This window comes from Anabrus simplex, chromosome 2 (genome assembly GCF_040414725.1).
Source record: "Anabrus simplex isolate iqAnaSimp1 chromosome 2, ASM4041472v1, whole genome shotgun sequence".
Lineage (NCBI taxonomy): Eukaryota > Metazoa > Arthropoda > Insecta > Orthoptera > Tettigoniidae > Anabrus > Anabrus simplex.
Window position 1 is genome coordinate 1,040,801,237 of NC_090266.1, and position 24,392 is coordinate 1,040,825,628.

General features: G+C 40.0%; 1 protein-coding gene across 1 annotated transcript in view; it reads left to right on the top strand.

The window, feature by feature from the left end:
- The window catches only part of LOC136863268 (TRPL translocation defect protein 14), a 476,558-nt gene that overhangs the window by 310,580 nt on the left and 141,586 nt on the right, over positions 1 to 24,392 (top strand). Inside the window, exon 5 of the mRNA XM_067139653.2 lies at positions 11,892 to 12,020. Coding sequence (XP_066995754.1) covers positions 11,892 to 12,020 — 129 coding nt within the window. The remainder of the gene's footprint in view (positions 1 to 11,891; positions 12,021 to 24,392) is intronic.

Consider the following 24,392-nt stretch of genomic DNA (forward strand, 5'->3'; position numbering starts at 1 on the left):
TGAGTTATAAGAAAATGGCATCGTTTATTTCATTGACAATTAACTTCACAATCGTCGAACTAATTTAAGCTTTCACGACCAGCTAAGTAATCCCCAAAGCTGGCTTTCGGGTTACTAGGCCTTGTGACACAATTGTTAACAGTAAACTAGTTAATACTTATTTTCTTTCTTTCTTAATCTGCTTACCCTCCAGGGTTGGTTTTTCCCTCGGACTCAGCGAGAGATCCCACCTCTACCACCTCCAGGGCAGTGTCCTAGAGCGTGAGACATTGGGTCTGGGGATACAACTGGGGAGAATGACCAGTACCTCGCCCAGGTGGCCTCACCTTCTATGCTGAACAGCGGCCTTGGTGGGGTATGGGAATATTGGAAGCGATAGACAAGGAAGAGGGAAGGAAGCGGTCGTGGCCTTAAGTTCGGTACCATCACGGCATTTGCCTGGAGGAGAAGTGGGAAACCACGGAAAACCACTTCGAGGAAGGCTGAGGAGGGAATCTAACATTCCTCTGAGTGGACTGAGTGGACCCCGTTCCAGCCCCCGTACCACTTTCCAAATTTCGTGGCAGAGCCGCGAATCGAACCCGGACCTCCGAGGGTGGCAGCTAATCACACTAACCAGTACACCACAGAGGCGGACTAATGTTTATTTGCTTACGTTCTCCCAGTAAGATGCGACTGACATGATCGGAGTAAGTGATTCAGTCATTACCATTAATGAGAGATTGAAAGTTAATGCCTGCGTGTGGACGATTTCTCAGAATCACGAAATTGAAGATTCCCATATCGTTGGCGGAATTGTGCGGATTGTCATTAAGAAACTCTGGAAACACTTTTATTATTAAAAAAGTGGGGGGCGTGAGAATAACTTGACGGTTTACTAACTCTCCAGAAAGTAATCTCCTCTCTTTATGTCCATAAATTGGCGTGCAGGTATTGTCAAAAGAAAACAATTGTATAGTTCGAGTAAGAGACGAAATCTACTTTTCCCATCACCGATTGATGATGATGATGATGATTATTATTATTATTATTATTATTATTACGTTGTTTCTGGTGGATCAGAGGCTAAAGAAACGTGAGGGTTAAATAGCTGGACAAAGCATACACTGACAATCTACAGTCTATTTCCAGTCATTGATCCGGGTCAGGAATGGAATGAATGAATGAAGCCCCCATCTAGTGGCGAGGATAGGAATTGCGGCGGCTGCCGAAGCCTGTCGCACTCCTTTTGGGGCAATGATTAATGACTGACATATGAAATGAAATGATATTGGAGAGTTGTTGCTGGAATTAAATGGCAGGGAAACAGGAGTACCCGGAGAAAAACTTGTCCAGGCTCCGCTTTGTATAGCACAAATCTCACATGGAGTGACCGGGATTTGAACCACGGAACCTAGCGGTGAGAGGCCGGTGCGGTGCCACCTGAGCCACGGAAGCTCTGTCACAAAGCATACACAAAACCAATTCTGGAAAGTATATTTTCTGAAAAATCTTTTTTTTACTTTCCTTTTCTTTGGTAGATAGTATTATCAGACTGTACAACAATAGTAAGGTTTCAACCAAGAAATACATTTTAGAAATGGATAACAACGAATAACAGTCGAAGTTTGAAGCTTAGCTTAGTACGCAAAAATGGCTCCCATTTTACAAACAAAACTTTAACTCTTCACAGGGCCAATAGGACTTACAGTTACATGCTAGGAGTGAGCGCTGGGATCTTCCGTTCGCCACATGCAGATAATGTCGCATGTTAGGAAAGGTTTTGCCTACCTTACTGCCGATACCCCAGCCTCGTCCGTCGTCTCCCAGGAAGAGACCTCACTTTATGTTGCACTCTCCAAGATCAGATCAAGACAGTCATATTAGGTTCAAATTTCCAGTATATAGAGAGACGGGTTGGGCTTTGATTGGTAGAAAATGTCGTAAACAGGCAGTAGGCTGATCGGTTGATAATGATAGCACAAGACAGCCGTGGCGACTTAGAAACAAGATACTCGCCCAATATGGGCCACCTAATACAGAAAAAATTCTCAACTAAGTAACACAACAGTAGTGACATCTTGTAATGAACCAGTAAATTAAGTGGAGATAGTTGAGTTCAGCATGTTGCGGTGAGTCTTCACCACGTTCGGGCGTTAGAAGGTTTGCCTACAACTAGGGGAATACCGTACTACTGTTACAATTATTATTATTATTATTATTATTATTATTATTATTATTATTATTATTATTATTATTATTATTATAAGAAATGGCAAAATTTGCTTACCTGAAAGTATTGGTCATTAGCCCAAGTGAGAAGAAGAAATTACCGGGAATCGAGCCGAAAGCAGCTTTTACTGTCGAGATCTAAACCGCCTGTATATTGTATAAAAGAAAGATATATCCAGTGTTTATATATCTTCCAAACTAAACATATGGTGGTGATATTGGCTGTTGAAAGATGGCATATGCAAAGTAGTAATGACAATATTACACATTATTTGTAGGTCTATAGTGTTTAGATTAACATTATCCCATTCTAAACGGTGATGTTGACTGAGGAAATTAAACCCTGAACTAGTCCAAATAATGTTGTTACGAAAATGTTAGTATAAAGTCAGTTAACAGGTAAGTGCTTGTATGATAGAACTCAATTTCTTGGAGTCTGACTCGAGTTCCATGGAAATAATATTTACTGATATCAAAGTACTTGTGTTGTTTTCTGTGACATTTCCACTAAAGTACTACTGTGGAACTTTATTTTAATGAGTCCTAGTAAAAATATCAGCTAACCATCTTTCTAGTAATTTTCCATGCTAGGTATTTGTATTTCTTAATTGTTCTAGACCCGGTGTACTTTTCGTCCACCTGTGCTCGTTGTTTGGCCAAAAGTACTGGACAGTGTGACAGTAGCGAGGGTGAGTGGAGTGTCACCCCTAATTTTCCTTCCCTGTTCCATGCTTCATAGTAGACCCAATCCACAAGACATTACTTGTGATAATAATGCTCCACATTTATGTGCATGCTATGTAAGTACATTAATTACAACTTGCTCTGTTCTTGGGATTTGTAGGACACTGGCGCAGTTCATTTGAATGATGCACTGTACTTGTTCATCCATCAATAACACCAAACACTGTAGCCACTGCTACCGGAGTGCGCTCAGGAATTCCACAATTTGCCTTACGTCGCACCGACACACACAGGTCTTATGGCAACGATGGGATATGAAAGGCCTAGGAGTGGGAAGGAAGCGGCCGTGGCCTTATTTAAGATACAGCCCCAGCATTTGCCTGGTGTAAACATGGTAAACTGCGGAAAACCATCTTCAGGGCTGCCGACAGTGGGATTCGAACCTACTATCTCCGGGATGCAAGGTCACAGTTGTGCGGCCCTAATCGCTTGGCCAACTCGCCCGGTCAGGAATTCCCAAGTTGACTGTTGTCGGTTATTGTTTTACAGGTGTTTCGTGTATTATGTCAGAAGCCAGCATTGAGGGTGTACTAATTTTTGTCATGGGATGTATACAAATTAAGATTGTTTAAGGAGACTACGTGTATTTTCTTACCCTGTTAGACTTCAGTCTGATTTAATGTGGACATCAGTGAATAAAGCTGGAAGCAGTTTGAAGGGTTTCAGAGTGAGAAAATGCCTGTTCCTCGCCCACACTCGCATTCGATGTTTTTTGTAGTTCCGCTGGGTTTCATGTATCTGTTAGATTTGTATCGAAATACGAGGGTTGTAAATAAAATTCTGACTACACAGTTATTGCGGACATCATGAAAATTCTATTACATCATTTCAGTATAATCGCCGGCGAATTTCTGGACCTTCTGCCAAATGTGTGTCTGCAGTAGGATACAGTAGGAGGTGGTCTTGGTTGATCACAATCGTCGAGCACACTACTGCTCGGACTACTGATAAAATATCAGGAAACACGATACCTTGGAAAGGTTCTTTCAAACGAGGGAACAAATGAAAGTCACAAGGATTTGTGTCGGGGGTAATATGGAGGATGTTCCAAGACTTTTCAACGCAACCGCCGCCACATGGCAGTGCGCACTGTCACGCAAGATGCACGAAATGTGTACGTTTCCGCAGCACTGCCACACGCAAGGGTGCTCAAGGAAACGCCGATAGTTCGCTGCGGTGCATTTAGCTTGCGGCTACAGGAGGATTAAATGACTACACCGTCGGTGTCATATGCAACTATCAACATGACCCTCGCCCTACTGGGTTCCTGTCGAAATTTCTTTGGAGGCGGCCCTCCTGGGTCTTGTCATTCATTCAATTGCGTCGTTAGTGCGGACTCATATGCCCGTGTTTCGTCAGTGGCCACAATACGCCGCAGAAATGCGTCCCCTTCATTGTGGTAACTGTCGAGATAGGTACCAGCTACAGCGTAACAACTCTGCTATTTCTTTGCGTCTGTGAGGTGGTGGTAAACCCAACGGGATGCAATTCTGCTCAGGTTGAGAATATTCTTAAGCACGTGCCACACCGATAGATGACTAATCCAAACTTCTAAAGATAATTCTTCGATAGTCCATCGTTAGTGTACGGAAACTAGGCCTCCACATCGGAAATGGACGGCTGAAATGTACGCGGTAATTTAATGGACACATCCTGGTTTCCTCGGAATGCACTTGCCCATCATGCAGCCGTCGGATATGGTAATGCTTTGTTGTTATAGGTTTCACGTAAGCTTTGATGACATTCCCGTGAATAATTTTTACCACGGCTACCTATATTTTGATCCACGATCGCTGTTCTAACTTTGTAAATGTGTGTTATGGTGGCGTAGAACACGTTGCCCACTTCTATTGCCCGCTCAGATGTACACCACCCGTTGCACCGCCTGCTGCAGGGCGTTCTACGCAACGACACTAGCTTGCAACTGCCTGCTAATGAATGAGCGGTGTTGTAACGTTGTGATAGTGTTGCCAGTAGTTTATTTACAACTCTCGTATAAATCATATACTAATGGAGAATGTTGAGTTCTAATGATATGGTATTTTTCATTGATACTGTTTGGTAACTCTAAACATGTCTACAAAATTACACCCAAGCTATGTTCAAATATCACACAACAAATCAAGATCTTCGCGGGATATTGGAGGACATTGGGTTACATTCGATTTGTTGAAGCACAGGAGGACTTAGAGAAAAGAACACTTTATTCCATTTCTGTTCAACCTGTAATGAAAATTATCTGTATAGTGCAGACTGTATTTAATCTTGTGTTGCTTTGTGTTGTTGTGGAAAATTCTGAATGTCGTTTTATTGCACAGGCTAGTAACGTGTAACGGTTCCTTGCGTATGGTATTACTTCGTAGTATTATTTTATATTTGATTTGTTCATGGGCACAGTATTGTGAGCTAGAAAGTACTTATTCTGTTTAGTTATACTTGCAGTTTCTCGTTTTACAGTGACGTAGAATATCCTCTTCTCACTACAGTACTTTGTCACCTATTTGAAAACTGCTTCATAATAAAGCGATTTTCCACCAGAAGTTACTGCTAGTCGTCATACGGAACTTACGCAGTTAAAATTTGCCTTTCATTATCATCTCATCATCACGACCACTGGTACTACCTGCAGTAAAGGTTCTTACGAACATTATTGATCAGTTTGTACTCAGTAGTAAATTAGCTGTTAATTGTCACATTTCCTTCGAGCTTCCATGTAGTTTAGATGTATTTCTAACTTTTTCATGTTGTGAAATTGTATAATTGAGATTTATAAGAGGAAATGGACCCTGTATGAGTAGTTATCGGGTGATATGTACTTTTTAGCAGCATAAATTGGTACAAATGGCTTGCAGAATTTGAGGAGTTGATGAGACGTGCATATTTTATTGAAAAAGAAACTGGATAGTAATACTCGAGGACATATCATTCCATTTCCCTTCCATTTTTTTAATTCTCTCATGGATGTATGTGATACTGAATAGTTCTTTCCACATAAATGTCTGCTACTGTAATCAAGATATCCAACTTCACTGAATACAGCATTGCATGGTGTGTTACAGATCTGAATTGACTCAGAATTTTTATACATAAACGTGTGTGGGTTGTGAGAAAATTGTGTCAACATTTGCTTCTAATCCTTTGAATTGCCTGAGTTTGTATTCAGAGAGAGAAAAAGAGAGAGATTTCATCCTAGAATTATGTTGCAAGTACTTTTTTAGGTATGAACCATTAAAAAATCCTTCATACAAGATTCTTCTTATTCTTGAACTTAGAAATGAAGCCTTCATGCATGGTATGTCAATGTAATTTGCAAGTGTTAAATCTGGTAGGTTTAGCGTGCTGTTTTGTGACTATAATGAAGCATTGAGGACCTTGTTTACCTGCATTGATAATTCATTTTTCATCATTTTCAAATGATGTCTGGTTAAACTAAACTAATCTTCATAAATATTCGAACGCGACGAGGTAATTATGTCAGTAGTCTGATTTCCATAGGATATATGTATTTAGTAGTACTGAAATGAATTATTAGCTTTTGAACCACTTTAAAGGGCTATTTCGTCATGTAAGAAGTCATGTGAAACTTTTGCGTTTATTGTTGCTTATTTATGGTCACTTCGTTAGCCAGCAAAGAAGCTTTAACGTTTATGTGTACTGTCATCATAATAAAATATTTTTCCGTTTGATCGAATTTAGTATAAATTATTGCTTTATCTGTTCAAAGCTTATTATTGAAATTAGTGAAACGGAATGAATCTTTTATAAACGTGCAGGTGAAATCTGGTTCATGTGTGGTGGAAGACGTGTTATTTTATTGGCAATGAGAAAGAAAGTATGTAATGATTTGATGTATGGATTTATGTCTGGACTGAAGTTATAGCACTCCTGGTATGCTAATATCTCAGGGCACTTCGTGAGAGACACCTCGTTTGTACTTTGCACTACTGAAAATCACCGTATAGATGATCAAGGGCGCTCTCGAGAAATCAGGAATTTTGTTCCGTGGTCCGGCAGTTCTTCACTCGGACCGACCAACCGAGCAGAGGACGGGTGACCTTGGCTCTACCGTGGCTCTATCTCACCTTCCTCGCACATCTCCATCACCACCACAAACCTCCAGACCTGAGAGACGTCGTCACCGTCTAAGAGGCCGTCAGGGAAGGAATGAATAAATTTTAGTAGTAGTAGTAGTAGTAGTAGTAGTAGTAGTAGTAAGGAATCCAGTATTTTCCGTCGGACGTTTGGAGCATATGAATAATTGTCTCACTTGCAGAGGGTTTATCCTGTAGTTTTCCGGGTTGTGTTGTGCTCTTAAGTTATAATGAAAGTTGTTGACATGACAAACGGCATAAGCGCGCACCATTTGCGCAATTAAAAATTTGGGCGAAGCCTGCAGTGGTTCTTCGTGAGGCCGGGTAGTCATACCACGGGGAAATTCCTACGCAACACGTTAGACGAGAAGTGTTATCACCATTATCTGTGCATTACTGTTGGCGCCGTTGACCACTGGAAGGTGCTTTTGCCCGTACGCTTGGTTCTGAACAGTAGCAGGCAGATGAACCTATAAGGACACGTCGTCCCCAGGATCATAGCAGACTGTACAGCGGTCGAGGAACATTAATTAGGTTCTGTCACACCGGGGTTATCGATTCGGACCATCTACAACTCTTTACTTGGAAACTGGAGTATGACGACGTGTGTATTACTCGAGATATCCTCTCACAGCTCACCACCGTTCAGTAGTGTCGAGAGAGTAGCACCTAGAGGGATTAATAGTGAAGCAAGTTCAGCGAGAGATCTTTCTAATGCCTTTGTTGATTCCGTGCTAAAAATGGCCATTTGAGTGTGCGGTTAGGGGCACATTCCTCAGTGTGCGTATATATGCAACAAAGCACAGGAACAATTCCTAAGATCATGGCGTAAAGATCCTCCATATAATCTATTCTGGTGCCATTCATGCGAAAACCGGGAGATGTGCTATTCCAATAAAAGAGTACCTCACCACATACCGCTCGTAGAACCCAACACACGCTCTAAGGTTTTCATTAATCGTTAACACTATCCCAATATTTACCTGGAGCAGAAATGAAAAATTATGAAAACCAATTTCGATGATGACGATGGTTTGATTTGAACCCACCTCTATCCAAAATTTCCTTGAATATCAATAATCAAACAAGTAGAACGCAGTGAGATACCATGACCGATAACATGAAAAGATGATCAGCTAAAGTATTCTCTAGAAATGGTCCAGCAAGATATACGAAGATCTTTTACACAAGTACAGTTTATCAAAGTGGGTTGAGATGTATTTAGCTCTCGATGTTACTGATAACGTTTATCTACATTGGCCAACATATGAAAATGGTTACCGGTTTTTCGGGTTCCCTCCACTTCAGTTTTATTCGTGAGTGAGTTATTTCCCTTCATATTGTGGTAGGAAGTACAAACTTCCTCCCGTGACTTTTCATCGTGTGTTTCGAGCTAATTTTCATGAATGTGATCTCTAAAAGTCTCACTTGATCGTATCTGCTACTTCATTACTAAGACCTGACATTTAAGAATTCCTAAAACAATTCCTTACTCATCTGGATTGATTCCAATGGCACACTGGTATTGCCCAACTACAGTTCAATATCTAAAGCTGTTCTGGTAGCAGTAAGCTTCTATTAACTTGGAGAAAACTGACACTTTAAGATAAATATTGCTCTCTCTGTCTTACTGGTATGTTCATTCTTTCTGATACCTATCCCGTGTGTGTGTGTGTTTTTATGGCCGTTATTCTGTAAGTTATAATTTAAACGTTATCTTGTATTTGATCATTAATTATTACTTTGCTTCCACATGCGCATATCTGCGCATTTGTCCCTACCTGACAGATTTCCTGACAGTACTATAATTATTTAGAGAATGAGGTAGCCTCTCCGTAATCACTAATAAGCTCACCTGACAAAAAATTAGTCAAGTGATAGACTGATTAACGTAAGTGATTATTTTCCTCCTTATTCCTTTTTTCCACCTTATATTTTCCCTTCGGTGATTCACATTGAACCGTTAAACAGCAGCACAACATACTATGATAACTCAGGGATAATTTAAGTTTCGAAGGCTCATTTCTTAAAAGCATTCAGCCAATGGAGGTTATGTTATTTGCCAATGGCTACAGCGTTTGAGAGGTGGTGTGTCCGAACCCCCACCGTTCGCAACCCTGAATATGGTTTCCATGGTTTCCCATTTTCACGCAAGGCATATATCGGTTGTACCTCTCATATCTTAGTCCTTGTGCATCCCAGAGTCGCCGAAAACGTGTATTTGCCAGTGCGACTTTATGCCACAGGTAAAAATATTAGCACATGACTTTATATGGGGGTATGATAGATATGTGACATCTTTATTGACTTCTTCCTATGACAGCCTCGGTTCGAATCCTGCTCAATGATTGTGGCGCTTTTGGAAAACACGTTCCTGTAGTTTGGATTCCAGGTAGAACTGGAGGTCTCGTGGCTATGAACATGATATCAACAATCACTTAAAATTGCTTTATTTTGCCATTGATGAAATATATTAATATTATTATTATTATTATTATTATTATTATTATTATTATTATTCTTGCGTTCCGGCCTTCTAAGGACCACGTTACAATTTCAATTGTTCCTCCTTAGTTGTTCTTTCCTTTTCTTCCAGTATTCTTTCATTGTTTCACTGTGTTTCTTTTTCCTGTCTTCAGTCCACTTTGTGCCTGTTTTCTTTTCCTTCCTCCCTTGGAATCCTTCCATTTGTAAGACTTTCTTCCTAAAAATCTTTCTTTCCAATAATTCTTCTTCTCGTATGTTGTTCCTTTCCAGGTCTTTCTTGACTTCTTGAATCCAGGTGGTAGTTGATTTCTTTTCCCAAAGGTACTTGAAGATTCGTTTAGTTAGTCTATTGTCATCCATTCTGTAAATGTGTCCAAGAAATAGCAATCTCCTTTTTCTTATTGTTTCTGATATGTTTTCTACGTTCTGGTAAATTTCATTGTTACTTCTTAATTTCCAAAACTCTGCAATTCTTGGAGGACCTCATATTTTCCTTATAATTCTTCTTTCTAATATTTCTAATTTATCAAGCTTGTAGTTCAGTGCTAGACATTCGCTGGCATAAAGGCATTCTGGTTTCACTACTGTGTTGTAGTGCTTTATTTTAAGTTTCCTTGATAAGCACTTTTTGTTGTAAGTATTCTTAGTTATACCGTATGCTCTTTCCATCTTTTGTATCCTCTCCTCTATAGCAGATTTTTCTAAACCATTTTCTTGAATTGTCTCACCCAAATATTTGAATTTCTTAACCTTTTCTATTCGACCAATATCCGTTGCTAAAAACTTTGGGGCACTTCTTATATTCGTCAGAAATTTTGTTTTCTCGGCAGAGATTCTCAAGCCTGTCATGTTGGCTGTCTTTTCAAGGAGATTGACTTGCATTGCTGCATCTGTAAGGCTTTCTGAAAGTATGGCAAAGTCATCTGCAAATGCTAGGCAATTTATTGCAACACCTTTGTTCTTCTTCCCCAGCATGAGTGGCAATATTTTAGATTCTTTCAGTTTTTCATTCCAAATTCTTACAATTTTCTCCATGACACAATTGAAAAGGAGTGGAGATAGACCATCGCCCTGCCTGACACCTGTATTTATTTTGAAAGGTCGAGATACTTCACCCATAAATTTTACTTTCGAGATAGTGTCTGTAAGTGTTTCACGAATTAGGTTTGCCAATTTAGTTTTAACTCCAAATTCACGGATTACTTTATCTAGGGTTTCCCTATCAACAGAGTCAAAGGCTTTTTTAAAGTCAATAAATGTTACAACTATGTCTTTGGAGTTTATTAATCTGTGTCGAATTATAGATTTCAGGTTGAAAATCTGTTCGGAGCAAGATCTTCCTTCTCTAAATCCACCTTGATATTCACCCAATTGACTGTCCAGTGTCGATTTTACTCTATTTAGTAGTATTGTTGAGAATATCTTGTAAGCAACTGGCAAGAGATTATTATTATTATTATTATTATTATTATTATTATTATTATTATTATTATTATTATTATTATTGACCATAATGCTGTACTAATGCAGCATGCCTTTGACCATAAACGAGGGTGGATTGAACAGAACCGAATGATAAGCACAGGGAACGGGGAATGTGTAGCACACTCAAATAATGGAAGATTCGGAGCTATTGGATTACAAGTTAAGCAGTGAAGTCGTAAGTGAAGTAAGAGTACTTGCCAATGTAGAATCATTGAGCAAGAACTAGCTTGGATATTACCTTAGTGATAATGTGTTCAGTAGCATGGTGAAGTTCTGCAGTCTTTAATTAGAATTATCAATAGAGACCACAGGTGTGCGTGACAAGTTCCGTAGTCTGTCGGATTGGCCCCATGCCAATATATTGGAAATTAAGAATAATTCTGAAAATTGCGACGCCTTCTACAAATTATGGGCATTATACGGTGTACTCATATTTTACAGCTAGGTGTTTTAAGATGAAAAACAATACAGATGTGCGAAGTTCGATCCCGGCTTAGTCCCGGTGGTATTTGAAGGTGCTCAGATACGCCAGCCTCCTGTCGGTAAATTCTGTCGGCACGTAAATTAACTCCTATGAGACAAAAATCCAGTGGTAGCCCTCGTCTTGATACCAGCATACGCCACTGAATGTAAGTTGTCATAGGCGTCATTTTCTTAGCTGTGAACCGTTCTGTCCTGTCCAGTCACAGCAGAAAAATACTTCTTTCCTTGGTAGTTCTTCCTTGTGGCCTGAAACTTTCCTTTGGGACGCATACTCTCCTCCGTTTAAAAAAAATATTTTGATACTCTGTTAATTGCTTATTTATTGTTAGAATGCAATTGCTCTAAATGGTATAAAGTTTTCTTTACTGTTCTTATTTTCGTTGTCCACAGCATTCAAGTTTCAAGAAAATCTTCTGAAGACCATGCTCCAGATTGAAAACACATTTTTCGCGCTGGGCGAGTCGTGCTCTAGAGACTGCCTGATAATCTGCGATAGAGGTGCCATGGACGCTTCTGCATGTATGTATATCATTGTGTGAAATAATCTAAAACATATGTATAGTGTAGTTAACCCGTTGTTGTATTGTGTAACATATATGCAATATAGATTAACAAACTGTTTTGCACAACTCTGGTGGGCATTTCATGAACCAATGCATGTTCCACATGTGTTCCAAGATGTTTGTATAATATCTTTGACCTTCGTTACCCATTTGTATATATTTTGTGTAGGAACTAGTTGAATGGCAACCTTATCAAAGAGAATGTTTATTCATGATGTAGCATATATGCAGCATTATTGATATTTTTTTCAATATTTTTTTCCCGTTGTATGAACCTTACGGAAAGTCCAAAAATAACTTTTAAACATGACAATAAAAATCATGCATTAAAGGGTTAAATGGAGCATTTCTGGATACATCAGTTAATTAATATTTATCTTGGTATAATTTTTTCTCTCATATTCATTTGCATGTGAGAATTGCTGAAGATCAATGGAGAAAACTACCCCTCTGTTATCACAGTAACAGCTGGGATATACATTTGACCCCCTTCAGGCTATGGAGGTAAAGGTTTATAGTTTATATTCCCACTGTTCTGTCTTCTTCTTAACGAATATCCTTAACATTTACCATGATAATCTGTACTTCCAAAGATTCGTTTCCCTTTCTTTTGAGAAAATGTCTGTTCGTTCTTAAGGTTAATTTTAGAAATGTCTATTGTAAATCTGTTAAAACCATTGGCCGTTGCAGTAGTACAGGCGTTAAACGACATATTTTGTGAAACCACTTCTTATATCATCGCAAATGGTCCTGTTAAAGTCTTCACTGTGGCACGTTGCACTTGTTCTGTGCAACAGAAGTCTACTGTGACCAGACAAGATTCCAAATACTTAATGCTAAGCGGAGAAAGTTCCAGACTTCCCAGGAGTAAAATAAAAATTCAAATTAGAGTTATATCTACTGCATGAGAACCAAAATAATGTTTAAATAAGAGAACTGTCGACACATTTAAAATCCGAAACCGTAATGCTTGTTCAATAATTCGGGAAATCACTTCCGATGGTAGACCTTATCCTTCCCACATCTGAAAATATGCTAACGAGGATAGAATAAATCTCCTCCGTGGGTGGAGGCTGTAGAAAAATGTCACGGTATCCCTTGTCTGTCGTAAAAGCGACTCAAACGGGTTAACCGCAGAGGCGCTGACCCCGGGAGCGGAGGTTGGCGACCACAGGTTCCTCATCTGAGCGTGACATTGCTTCCACTTGTGCGAAGTTCGTCACTTTTATCATCCCTTTGCGACCTCCCTTGATCAGCTTTTCTTTCTCTTCCGATTCCGCCGTTATTAGGTTTGCGAGGTCTAGGGAGTCTTTCATTTTGTCTTCCTTCGGGGCTCTCCCCTTTCTTTTGCAGATTCCTTCATTTTTCTAAGGCTTGAATATCTTCCATTGTCATTTCTGATGAATGTTAAGAAAGGATGGTCGCTCAGTTGTAGCCTACTTCCTCTTCTCCACCACCCATATAGAATTGAGTGAATTACATAGTGAAATAGATTGAAAATTACAACAATTATCATGACATGCATTGTCTGACTTGATAAAATTGACCATTACACCACTTCGTATCATTTTTAGAAAAAAACTGACTTCGTACATCGTTGCTCGTATGGCAAAACGGCTGCTCCCGCCGATGGGACAAATGCAGTACCTCTCTCGAAATCGAAGTAAAATGACTATCCCCATATAAACAAACTAGGGATCTGAAGCAATTTGTAAGTTGATAAATCATTAGGCATTTCATAAATGGGTATATTTAAAATTATATTTATACATATTGTGCTATAGACTTATTTGTGTGAATGTGAGTATATTTCAGATGTATGTTGAAATCGTAGCCGTGTTTTCTTAGTATAGCCGTAAAGGTGAAAAATCGTTTTTAGCTGAACTTAGAAGTAAAAATGTTTGCTCGTGAATCTAGCTTTTCTTGTGAAAAGTCTTCAGAAATACAATAAATGCGAAACAGAGATATCTTCAAAGTTTCTTTATTTTAAAATGTATTCTTGTAATTCTCGTTGAGCTCCTTGGCATACTACCAGACTTAGTCTGAATTGAATCCGCCGACTTGGGCTAATAGTAATAATGAAATTAACTTTACATCCTAGCTACTATTTTTACGGTTTTCGGAGGCGCCGAGGTTTCAGAATTTTATTCCACATAAGTTCTTTTACGTGCCAGTAAGTCTACCGCCACGAGGCTGGCGTATTTGAGCACTTTCAAATAGTACTAGACTAAACTGGGATCGAACCCGCCAACTTGGGCTCAGAAAGGCAGCGTTCCAGCATCTGAAGGACGCAGCCTGGCAGTAAACAGTCCATCGGAAGTCGGTGATTTAGGCCTATATTCATGTAGTTTCCTCTGTGCCTCATTGCGGGCATTCCGCGTGTTTCTAAACAAAGTGGATATTTGGAAACTGAATCTTTGTTCAGGTACCTTCACTCAACTTGGTAGGTCCTAATTAGTTTGCTGACTAGGGATACAGCGTCAAAGTGAGACGAATAAGAGATGTCAAATGCGTCTTGTATGGCCGAATACCATAGCCAAGGGGTGTGCTTTGTGACAATATGTGTACATTTTTTAATGCTAGAGGAGGGTGAAAAAATTAGATTCATTTGAAAACATGAAAAGTAAAAGTTTCTTGAAAATCAAATGGAAGAGTACAACAAAGAAATAAACTCCAAAAACAGCAGTTAAGAATTGAAAGCTCGTTGTACACTCCAAAGATAAGGGCCGACAAAATGGAAATTTATCATGAACACTACAGAATGTTGTCTACCGTCTCAGCCAGTCGACTCAGTTAGTTGAAGTGAATCTACTGAAGTACGGTAACATTGTCTCGCAATGACGGATTTGTCGTTTCTCGGGGAGTACTTATTCCAAGGAAAGGGAATAGAGATAAGATTGGGGTCTCGGATTTCAAGGTAAGCCGAAATTGGGTGGTATATTTTTATGACGTGAAATGGTGGTCGACGACGAACACCATTGCCGAATGATTGCGACCAGTTAACTAACAGATGTTCATTGCGTTGTGCTAAATAAGCAGAAAGAAACGAATTACTTGTTTTCTCAAATTGGGTACTCAGGGTAAACGCTGATCAGTCATATATTCGATCAATCGAAAGTGAAATAGAGTGCTACCTTAAGCAACGTCACCTAGGTTAGAAGGCATATGTGCTGAGTAGCACTCCTGTCAAAAATAGTGATACAAGGTTTGTTAACCCGAGAGTAGTTTCTACCGATAGGTACTACTAGAAATGTACATATAATCCCCATTCTTTTTGTTATTCACTGCAATATTGAGAAAACGAGAAAGTTTCAACAGCTGAAATTGGTACCAGTTGTAGTCGGTTATGTTTTCCTTGCAAGAAAAATACAATGAACCTTTCACGACCACGACTTTTGTACTTTTTTTAAAGAAAATACGTTTCTATCAGCGAAGACAGGCTCATATTCGCCATGATGACGTAGATACACAAGCCCGGGACCCCGTGGGCCAGAGGCCAGCACGGTTCGATTCCTGGTCGGGTCGGAGATTTTAACCGTTATTGGTTAATTCCATTGGCTCGGTGGCTGGGTGTGTGTACCGTCTTCACCATTAGAATGTATCATGGATAGGGCCCCATCCTTACAGATACGCAGGTCGCCTATACGGCGTAAACTCAAAAGACCTGCACCAGGCCTCTTCGGAGGCCGCATGCCATTATTATATCATGTATATCATGTGCCTAGCATAATCGATTTTGGAATTTACGCCATCGCTTTTGCTGCATCCACCACTTCATCAGAAATCCGTCGGAGTCAATAAAGGTGGCTTGTGCAGTAGAACGAGATTGAATCTACGGAATCTAGACAAAAATATCGTTCATGCAGAAATTTAGACAGACTCAGCTTCAGAAAAATCGTGTTTATTGCAAAAATATATTTAGCAGCTGTGAATCCGCGTATACCATTCGTTCTTGAATGGAGGCAATTTCCTCTAACTTTAGCCTTCTCTATTGTGAATAAGTCATCGCGGTAAATTTTAAAGTTGGAATGAATCTCCCCACTCCAGTGTTTAGGACAGTTGTATGTAGCTTTCTCAACAGTACACTTCCGAACTACATCTGCACTCGATATGGCTTGTAAGGAAATACAACAAAACCTCTTTTGATTCCATTCGAATGTCGAATGAAACCTGTACATTTTATGCATGAGAATTAGTAGTAGTCCATGTAGAATTTCCAAATACTTTATGGATAGTAATTTCGACTGTCGAAAGACAGGCTTCCGTACTAGTAAATATTATATTTCTAGTGACATACATCATTTCACAATTTAATAAAATCATTCTTACATCAATTATTTCATACACTGTAACTTACCTGTTTTGACACTGAAAATCCAGAAACTTACAAAAGGAAAGATGGCTTAATTAGGCCTTTGTTTTAACTACACCCAAATTACCATTTTAATAATGAAAACATTAATATATCTTTAATAGCTGTGTTAATCATAATACACTACCTGACATAAAAAATTGAAGCACGCACAAGAAATGGTCTGATGTCAACGTAACGTCGTACACATACAAAACATCGACAGTTATGTAAATGATTAGAGTCGAAATAATATATGACGGATAGAACATCCACCAGAGTGCATAAGGGGCGTGAACAGTGTCAGATGTTGAGTGATCACTGTGAAGTACACGAAGATGCCGCAAACTCGTGTGAGACAGCGTTATCACCTGACAGAGTTTGAAAGGGGCCTCATTATGGGTCTCCATTTGGCCGGCTGGTCGAATTATGCAATATCCAGATTTGCGGGGCATTCGGATCTGACATTCACCCGATATTGGACTGCATGGGAACGTGAGGGCAGGCGTACTCGTCGTCGAGGTTCCGGTCGACCACGTCTGATCGCCCGAGGGGAGGATCGCCGTATTTTGTACCAAGCACACCGTAACCCCTTCACATCTGCGCCTGCCTTCCGAGAACAAGTAATGGACTCTTTTCAACATTCCGTGTCATCATTCACCATTGGTTGGAGACTAGCAGCAGCCGGACTAGGGAATTACCGTCCCATGCATAGGCTGCTGTTATCACCATAACACAAACGTCTGCGTTTGGAATGTTGCCGTGACAGTGAAGCATGGACTGCTGATGAATGGCGTTGCATTGTGTTCAGCGATGAATTGCGGTTTTGCACTACCCCGGAGGGCCATCGTCTGCAAGTATGGCGGCGACTTTGTGAGAGGTCCCATTCTTCCAATATTTTGGAGAGGCACAGCGATATTACTCCTGGCGTCATGGTGTGGGGAAACCATCAGGTACGACTTCAGGCTTGGTAGTGATTGAGGGAACTCTTGACGGCTAAACGGTACGTCACGGACATCCTGCGTCCTTATATCGTCGCTGCCGGAACAAAACCTCCTATGTGAAATTTTTTAGCTCAGAACTTTGGCCGGTAATGTTCTGTCTTCTAAGGTGCAATATTGTGTGAATATTGTCAAGGCATTCTCGCTCTTCATAATGTATGTGCTGCGGGTCAGTATATCTCCAAAAATATTATCACATAGGAGGTTTTGTCCGGCAACGACGATATGTTACCTTTCATGCGACAGTATTTTGGTGGCATTTTTCAACAGGAGAGTTCTCGTCCACACACGGCACGTGTCTCTGTGAACGGTCTGCGTGAAGTTGAGGTACTCCCGTGGCCAGCAAGATCTCCAGATCTGTCCCCGATAGAACATATGTAGGACCAGCTCGGAAGTCAACTCCGTCCCAGTGCCAGTATCCAGGATATCAAGCACCATTTGCAACAGTTGTAGACCAGCTTGCCTCAGGAGATGATACAACGGCTTAAGACACTGTTCCCAACTGAATAAGTGCATGCATCCAGGGCAGAGGGGCGTGCAGCATCATACTGATAAGTAGGCTACGCCGAGCTGAGTGGCTCAGACGGTTCAGGCGCTGGCCTTCTGACCCCAACTTGGCAGGTTCGATCCTGGCTCAGTCCGGTGGTATTTGAAGGTGTTCATATACGTTAGCCTCGTGTCGGTAGATTTACTGGCATGTAAAAGAACTCCTGCGGGGCAAAATCCCGGCACCTCGGCGTTTCCGAAAACCGTAAAAATGTAGTTAGTGGAACGTAAAGCAAATAACATTATTATTGCTCGGTACGTCGAGTACCGGAACCTCGACGTACTACCAAGTTCTTTGTAAAGTTTACTCTATTTTGTAATCAACATGTGCATTTTCATTTGGTTTCCTCTTCTTCTGGGTGCTTCAGTTTTTTGTCAGGCAGTGTAGTTTTGAGGAATACAGAGTAATAATGAATAGAAATATTGTTACAACCTCTATGTACAGGATGTATCACAATCATGTTCCACCACACAAAATCAGGACACTATATAGAATTAAAGTTCAATTCAGGCTTCATTTACTTTCACATAATATGTTTTTCTTTCCAGGGACAGCAGCATTCTTCACCATGCTTTGATTTTTCTGTTTAGTGTAATTATTGAGAAATATGTTGGTTGAAATCCATGTTATTCTTTTTGCAGATATATTGAACTGTAAGAGCAGTTCATTCATTAAAACTGAATTCCAATCTAGGTTTGAAACCAGTTGTGTTTGGTTTGGCACTTTTAGAAAGTCAGTTTCAAACCCATCACTCAATTTCTGTACAGTCAGATAAGTAGTGCCAACCACATTTACGACAGAGCACGGAGTAAGTAGTTTCCTCTACTTGCATTCTGTTCTAGGGAATACATTGCCTAATCATCTAAACGTCATTTAACACAAGAATATCTTTACAAAACTCACATTTTGTGTATTTCAAAACAGAGTAGCTACAATAATCTGCTATGCATGTGGGAACAGGTAAATTTTAATTGGAATTTTCAATAATTTCTGAGGAATTAACTTCTCTTTTATCATATAGGGAAGGAATCTCAATGTCAGTATTTGGTACATCTGATCTCTCTGAATAATATATAGCCTAATTACAGACAGCAAGTGAAGCTTCTTCTCTACCTCATACACCTGCCTGACACCAACATTGTACTGACCTATACATAATTGCCTATACTTTTCAAATCTCCCTTTGAGTAAATCAGTTTTAAATGTTCCAGGTAAAAAACTGGAAGAATGTAACTCATTAATACAATATTCCTAATATTTAACACTGACACTTCCATTACTTTGATAAAAACATTAAGCAATCCCCTTTTCCTACACTCTGCTATCAATTTCTGTCTTTGAATATCTCTGATCCTCCTTAAAAGGACCCTCTGTCCCCTAACTTCCTTCTTCCTCCAAACCTTTCCCACCATGTACCCCATTCCCACCCTCTCCAAGTATAGTTAATTTTTTTCTAGCCAGCACACCTTATACATGCTTTTCTTTTGTTGTTTGTACACAGCCTGAAGAACCCTCCCTCTTTCCCCTCTTTTCAAACCCATCCACTATTTGATTACTCTTTTCACACACTCAACCTCCATTTCTTCTCTGTGCATTAATTCCACCCCAGCATTTGCTGTTCGCGGGGGGAGCTCCATCACTGCCTTTCCAAATTTACTCATAATTTGTCTTAAGATAACCCTCTTCTCTTCCATCCCCCATACTTTGGCCGCATACATTACCCTGCCAAATACTACTGGTCTTAAGACTAACCTCACAGTTTTATAGCTTATTCCCAGAAATTTAGTCACTAAAATTTTGACTATGGCTAAGGCTGCCATCCCCTTTCCTCTTGCTCTCTTAATTTGCTCCTCCCATGTCCCTCTTCTGTTTAAAAACACTCCCAAGTATTCTAACTTATTTACTTGTTCTATCTTCTCTCCCTGGACCATTCAGGTCATTTCTTTTTTTCTCCCTTCATGTTTCTGCATTACTAACACTTTAGATTTACTGCCGTTAATTTTCATGGCCCATTCCTTTGCATATTCTGACACTGCATTTAAACTTTGCTGCATCCCACCAGAAGTTAAAGTCAGCAATACCACATCGTCCGCAAGAATCAGACCCAGTATCTGCATCCCATTTAGAACTGGCGCCGCCCAATTATTCCCACCGTGTCCATCCGAAATGTTGTTAATTAATATAATAAACAATATCAAGGACAATTTACAACCTTGTTTTAAACCCACCTTACACTCTAATGGCCTACTTAACCTGTTTTCCTCCAACTTAACACAGCACCTGTCCACCTTATATATCGCCTCCACTGCACGTATCATCTTCCCAGAAACCCCCATCCTGCCCAATTTTTCTACTAACGCACTTCTGTTTACCATATCAAGTGCTTTTTCAAAATCAATTGTCGCTACATAAACTTTGCCTCTTCCCATACTCATGTATTTATCTAAAATCATCTTCACTGTCATTATGTTGTCTACCGCTTTTTCCTTTTCTAAAGCCCCCTTGGAAATCTGACAAAACCGAATTCTCTTCAGCCCAGTCTCTTAATCTCTTTGCTAAAACTCCTGTTAAATTTTACTTAGAGAATCTAACAGCATAATTGTTAGTGTTTTATTACCTTTTTTCTTATATATTGGACACACAATTCCTGTTTCCCATTCTTTTGGATACTTTCTCCCCTCAAAAATCTTGTTAAATAACTTCCCTACACCCTCTATCATCAGCCCAATTTTGCTTAATTCTTTCCAAAACTTATTATTAATACCATTGCATCCTCCTGCAGACCTACCCCTAATTTTACCTATCACTTCTATAACTTCTTTTGAAATTTATTTGTCCAGTTCATATATCAATACCACCTATCTCTCCAAATAACTTCTTCTCCCTTCTTTCTGTACCATTCCTTCCCCCCCTCCAGGTAGTTCACTAAAATAGTTCACCCACTGCTCATCCTTGATACTTGGTTTCTCAAATCTCTTTTCACCCTTGTTAATTCTGTTTATTCTCTCCCATTTTTTTCCATTTTATTCGTCTTACACTCTTTATTTACTGCTTCCATTTCTTCTTTCATCCATAACCTTTATCTCTCGCTGATTTCACTTTTGTAGTCTTTCCTTAATTTACAGAAAACTTCTCTTTCTGTACTCCCACCTTTTTTCTACACTCTTTTAATGCACCCATAACCCTATTTCACAGTTCCTTACACTACTTACTGTACCATCCTTCCCCCTCTCTCCTCTTATTCCTCCTGCCTCTGTCTATCTGAGCTACCCTTTTGATTGGGTATAAAATCAGTTCCAAGGCTCTATCTATGTTGTTTTCCTCCAACGCAACCTCCCACCCATACCTTACTAATTGTAACTCCTCTTTTATTATCTTATCCAATTCCTGTTTTGCTTTCTCTGACCATTTATATTCAATATACCTTCTAACCAGTACATCACTGTTCCTTAACTCTCTCTTCTTGTCCATCCCACCCTCCTTTTTATCAATGCCCACACTGGAAAATGATGTGATTCAACCCAGTTTCCTACCTCCATCCTTATGATTTCTTCTAACATATCTTCTGAGCTTATTACTATGTCCATAAGTCAGCTTCCCCTTCCTGTCGCCCTCTTTGCAACCATTTCGAATATATAAATTTCCTGCTACACACATTTCTAAAAGTTTATCTCCATAACTGTTTATGACTGTATCTTCACTTATTGTACTTTCCCTCATTTCTTTTCTATCTTCTTTACTGTACACTGGGCTCTGCTCCCTTATTCTCGCATACCAGTCCCCCAAATAACATACCATCTTCTTCTTCAGACTTCCCTCTTATCATACTAATTTTCAGCAATAACTCCTCAAAAAAGTTTTATTTGTGTATAACGAACTTCTAGGGTGGCAATATGTAATGCTAAACTTATCTTCTTAACCCTTCTTCCCTCCCCATATTCAGTCCAATCCAGATCACTTCTTGCATCTCCGTTCAATATCCTCTACTAGTCCACTAATTTCTTCCTTTATTAGAACCACTATTCCTCCCGGTGTTCTCCCCTTATTCTGCTCCTTTCTTTTGTATTTATACTTAACCACAAACCCTTCCCATGTTATCTCCTTCCCTCTTTCAAGCCATGTCTCCAAGAGTGCCACATTATTGTAACTTTCCACTACTTCTTTAACCTTTTTATTACCTAATTTGCCTAACAGCCCCTCAATATTTACAAACCCTATTTTCCAATTTTGCTATAACTTACCCTCCCCTCCCCCTTCCAGGTTTCCTCCCCTATTCTTGCTTTTTGTTACCATAGCCCTCTCACTTTCTGCCTACGTTTCTCCCTTCCTTAACATTTTTGTCATTCTCTTCCTTCTTTATCCTCCAAACCTTTATATCTTCTACCCAACAAGCCTTTTTATTTACTTAACGTCGCACCGACACAGATTTAAGGCGACGATGGGATAGGAAAGGCCTAGGAAGTGGAAGGAAGCGGCCGTAGCTTTAATTAAGGTACAGTCCTGGCATTTGTTGGTGTGAAAATTGGAAACCACGGAACCCACTGTCTCCCGATTACTGGATACTGGCCGCACTTAAGCGACTGCAGCTATCGAGCTGGGTCACAAGTCTTTTAGACTCATACTTCTTCCCTTGTTCATAGCTCCTTTCCTTTCTGTTCGTCATGCATGTCACCACCTTTACTGTTCACTTGACCACTGCACTCTTCTCTTAACGATTCTTGAGTCTCTCCCTCCCTCGCTTGCTACTTCCCGACTCCCTTTTTCCACATCTGCACTGCGCTGCCCACTTCCACTTAGGTAGCTCTCTTCACCTTCCTCCACACGTTCCATAACTCGCTCTGCGTCCTTCCTTCCATCTTGTCTTGCCATCACTTCCTCCTTCGTTCTGTCATAATTGTACATCACTTTCCGTTTTGACACCGGCCACTCTCGAAACCGTTTTCCATTTGACACCACCAGCCGCTGCCCCCTTATGTGTACCTTCAGCCTTTGATGTCTTGCTCTCCATAGATGCCGCTTCAAAGTTTTCATATTTTCACTTCCTTCTTTACCCATATATCTCTTAACCCAGATTTTTTGTCCTTATAAATTACTGGCATTCCCTAACACTATTTCTGCCATTAAAGAAGATAGTAACTTTACTCTAATTGGTCTGCGACCTTAAGCTTTACCTACTCTTTCCACATCGTCTACATCCACTTCACTAAAATTTATTTTCATCTTGTTCTGGATAACCTCCACCACTTTACAAATTACGTCCACCTTGCCTTCCTTCTCATCTTCCTGGACACCATTAACAAATATGGATTTTTTTATCCTCTCCTGGTTGCATACTTCTGCTTCTTTCTTCAACTTCAACACCTCCTTTTCTAGATTTTTTTACTTTCCCTCTTAACAGCTCTACTTCTTTCTCGTTGCTACACGTTTTCTTCATAGTTTCTTCTGTCTTTGCTTCCAGCCATTTCTTCGTATTCCCTATCTCCTTTGATTGCTCTTTCATCATTTCCTTCATTTGGCCCAAGGGCAAGTTTCTTGTATAACTTCCTTCACTAGCTCCTTAATGGCTTCCAAGTCTTCTCAGGTGAAATTGCCGCTGGTATTCGGACCGGGGTTTATCCCCCCCCCCTCGGCAATGACCAGAAGCACAGCTATCACTACCGCCACCAGTACCGCTTCACCCATCTTCACCCATCTTTCCCAGCTCTTCTTTCCTCTCCAAACCATTCTTAGAATTCTTCCCCTGCTTCCACTGCCACCTCCCGATAGCGGCCCGGTACTGTTCAACTCCCACCATACTTCACGGCACGCACTACACAACACGTCCTCTCTCGCCGCTTGCTCAAGCTAGACTGGTATAAGTTTTGTTACACCAAGCTCTAGCCAAATATTTCTGCAGGCAAGCACGGATAATTGTAAAATACACTTGCATCTAAATCACTAGACACTTGGAAGCGCATAGGCACTGACGGAATATCACAATATCACTTATATTCTATCTAAATGAGAATAGGACCACCAATAAGTTCAGCGTTTGGAGTTAGAGAAAAGTCTTCCCTAAACTCAGACTTATTCTCAAAATGATGTATGCACACTACAGTTTTGTCATCGACTTCAAAATAATCACGATGTATATTTCTAATCCATTTCTCTTTTAATGTTTTATTCCATACAAAACTTAGTATAGTTGTATGAGAGGCATTACCATAGTTAGACTTAAACCTGGTTCACAAAACAAACACATTCTCACATTGAAAATGAAAACCTACAAACTGTTTTCCAGTCATTGACCGAGTCAGGGATGTAATGAATGAATCATATATATAGGCTATTAATTACGATGGGGTCGCCACTCCCAAAGTGATTTATGAATGACTGATAGATGCTATGAAATGAGAATGGAGTGTGTTGCTGGAATGAAAGATGACAGGG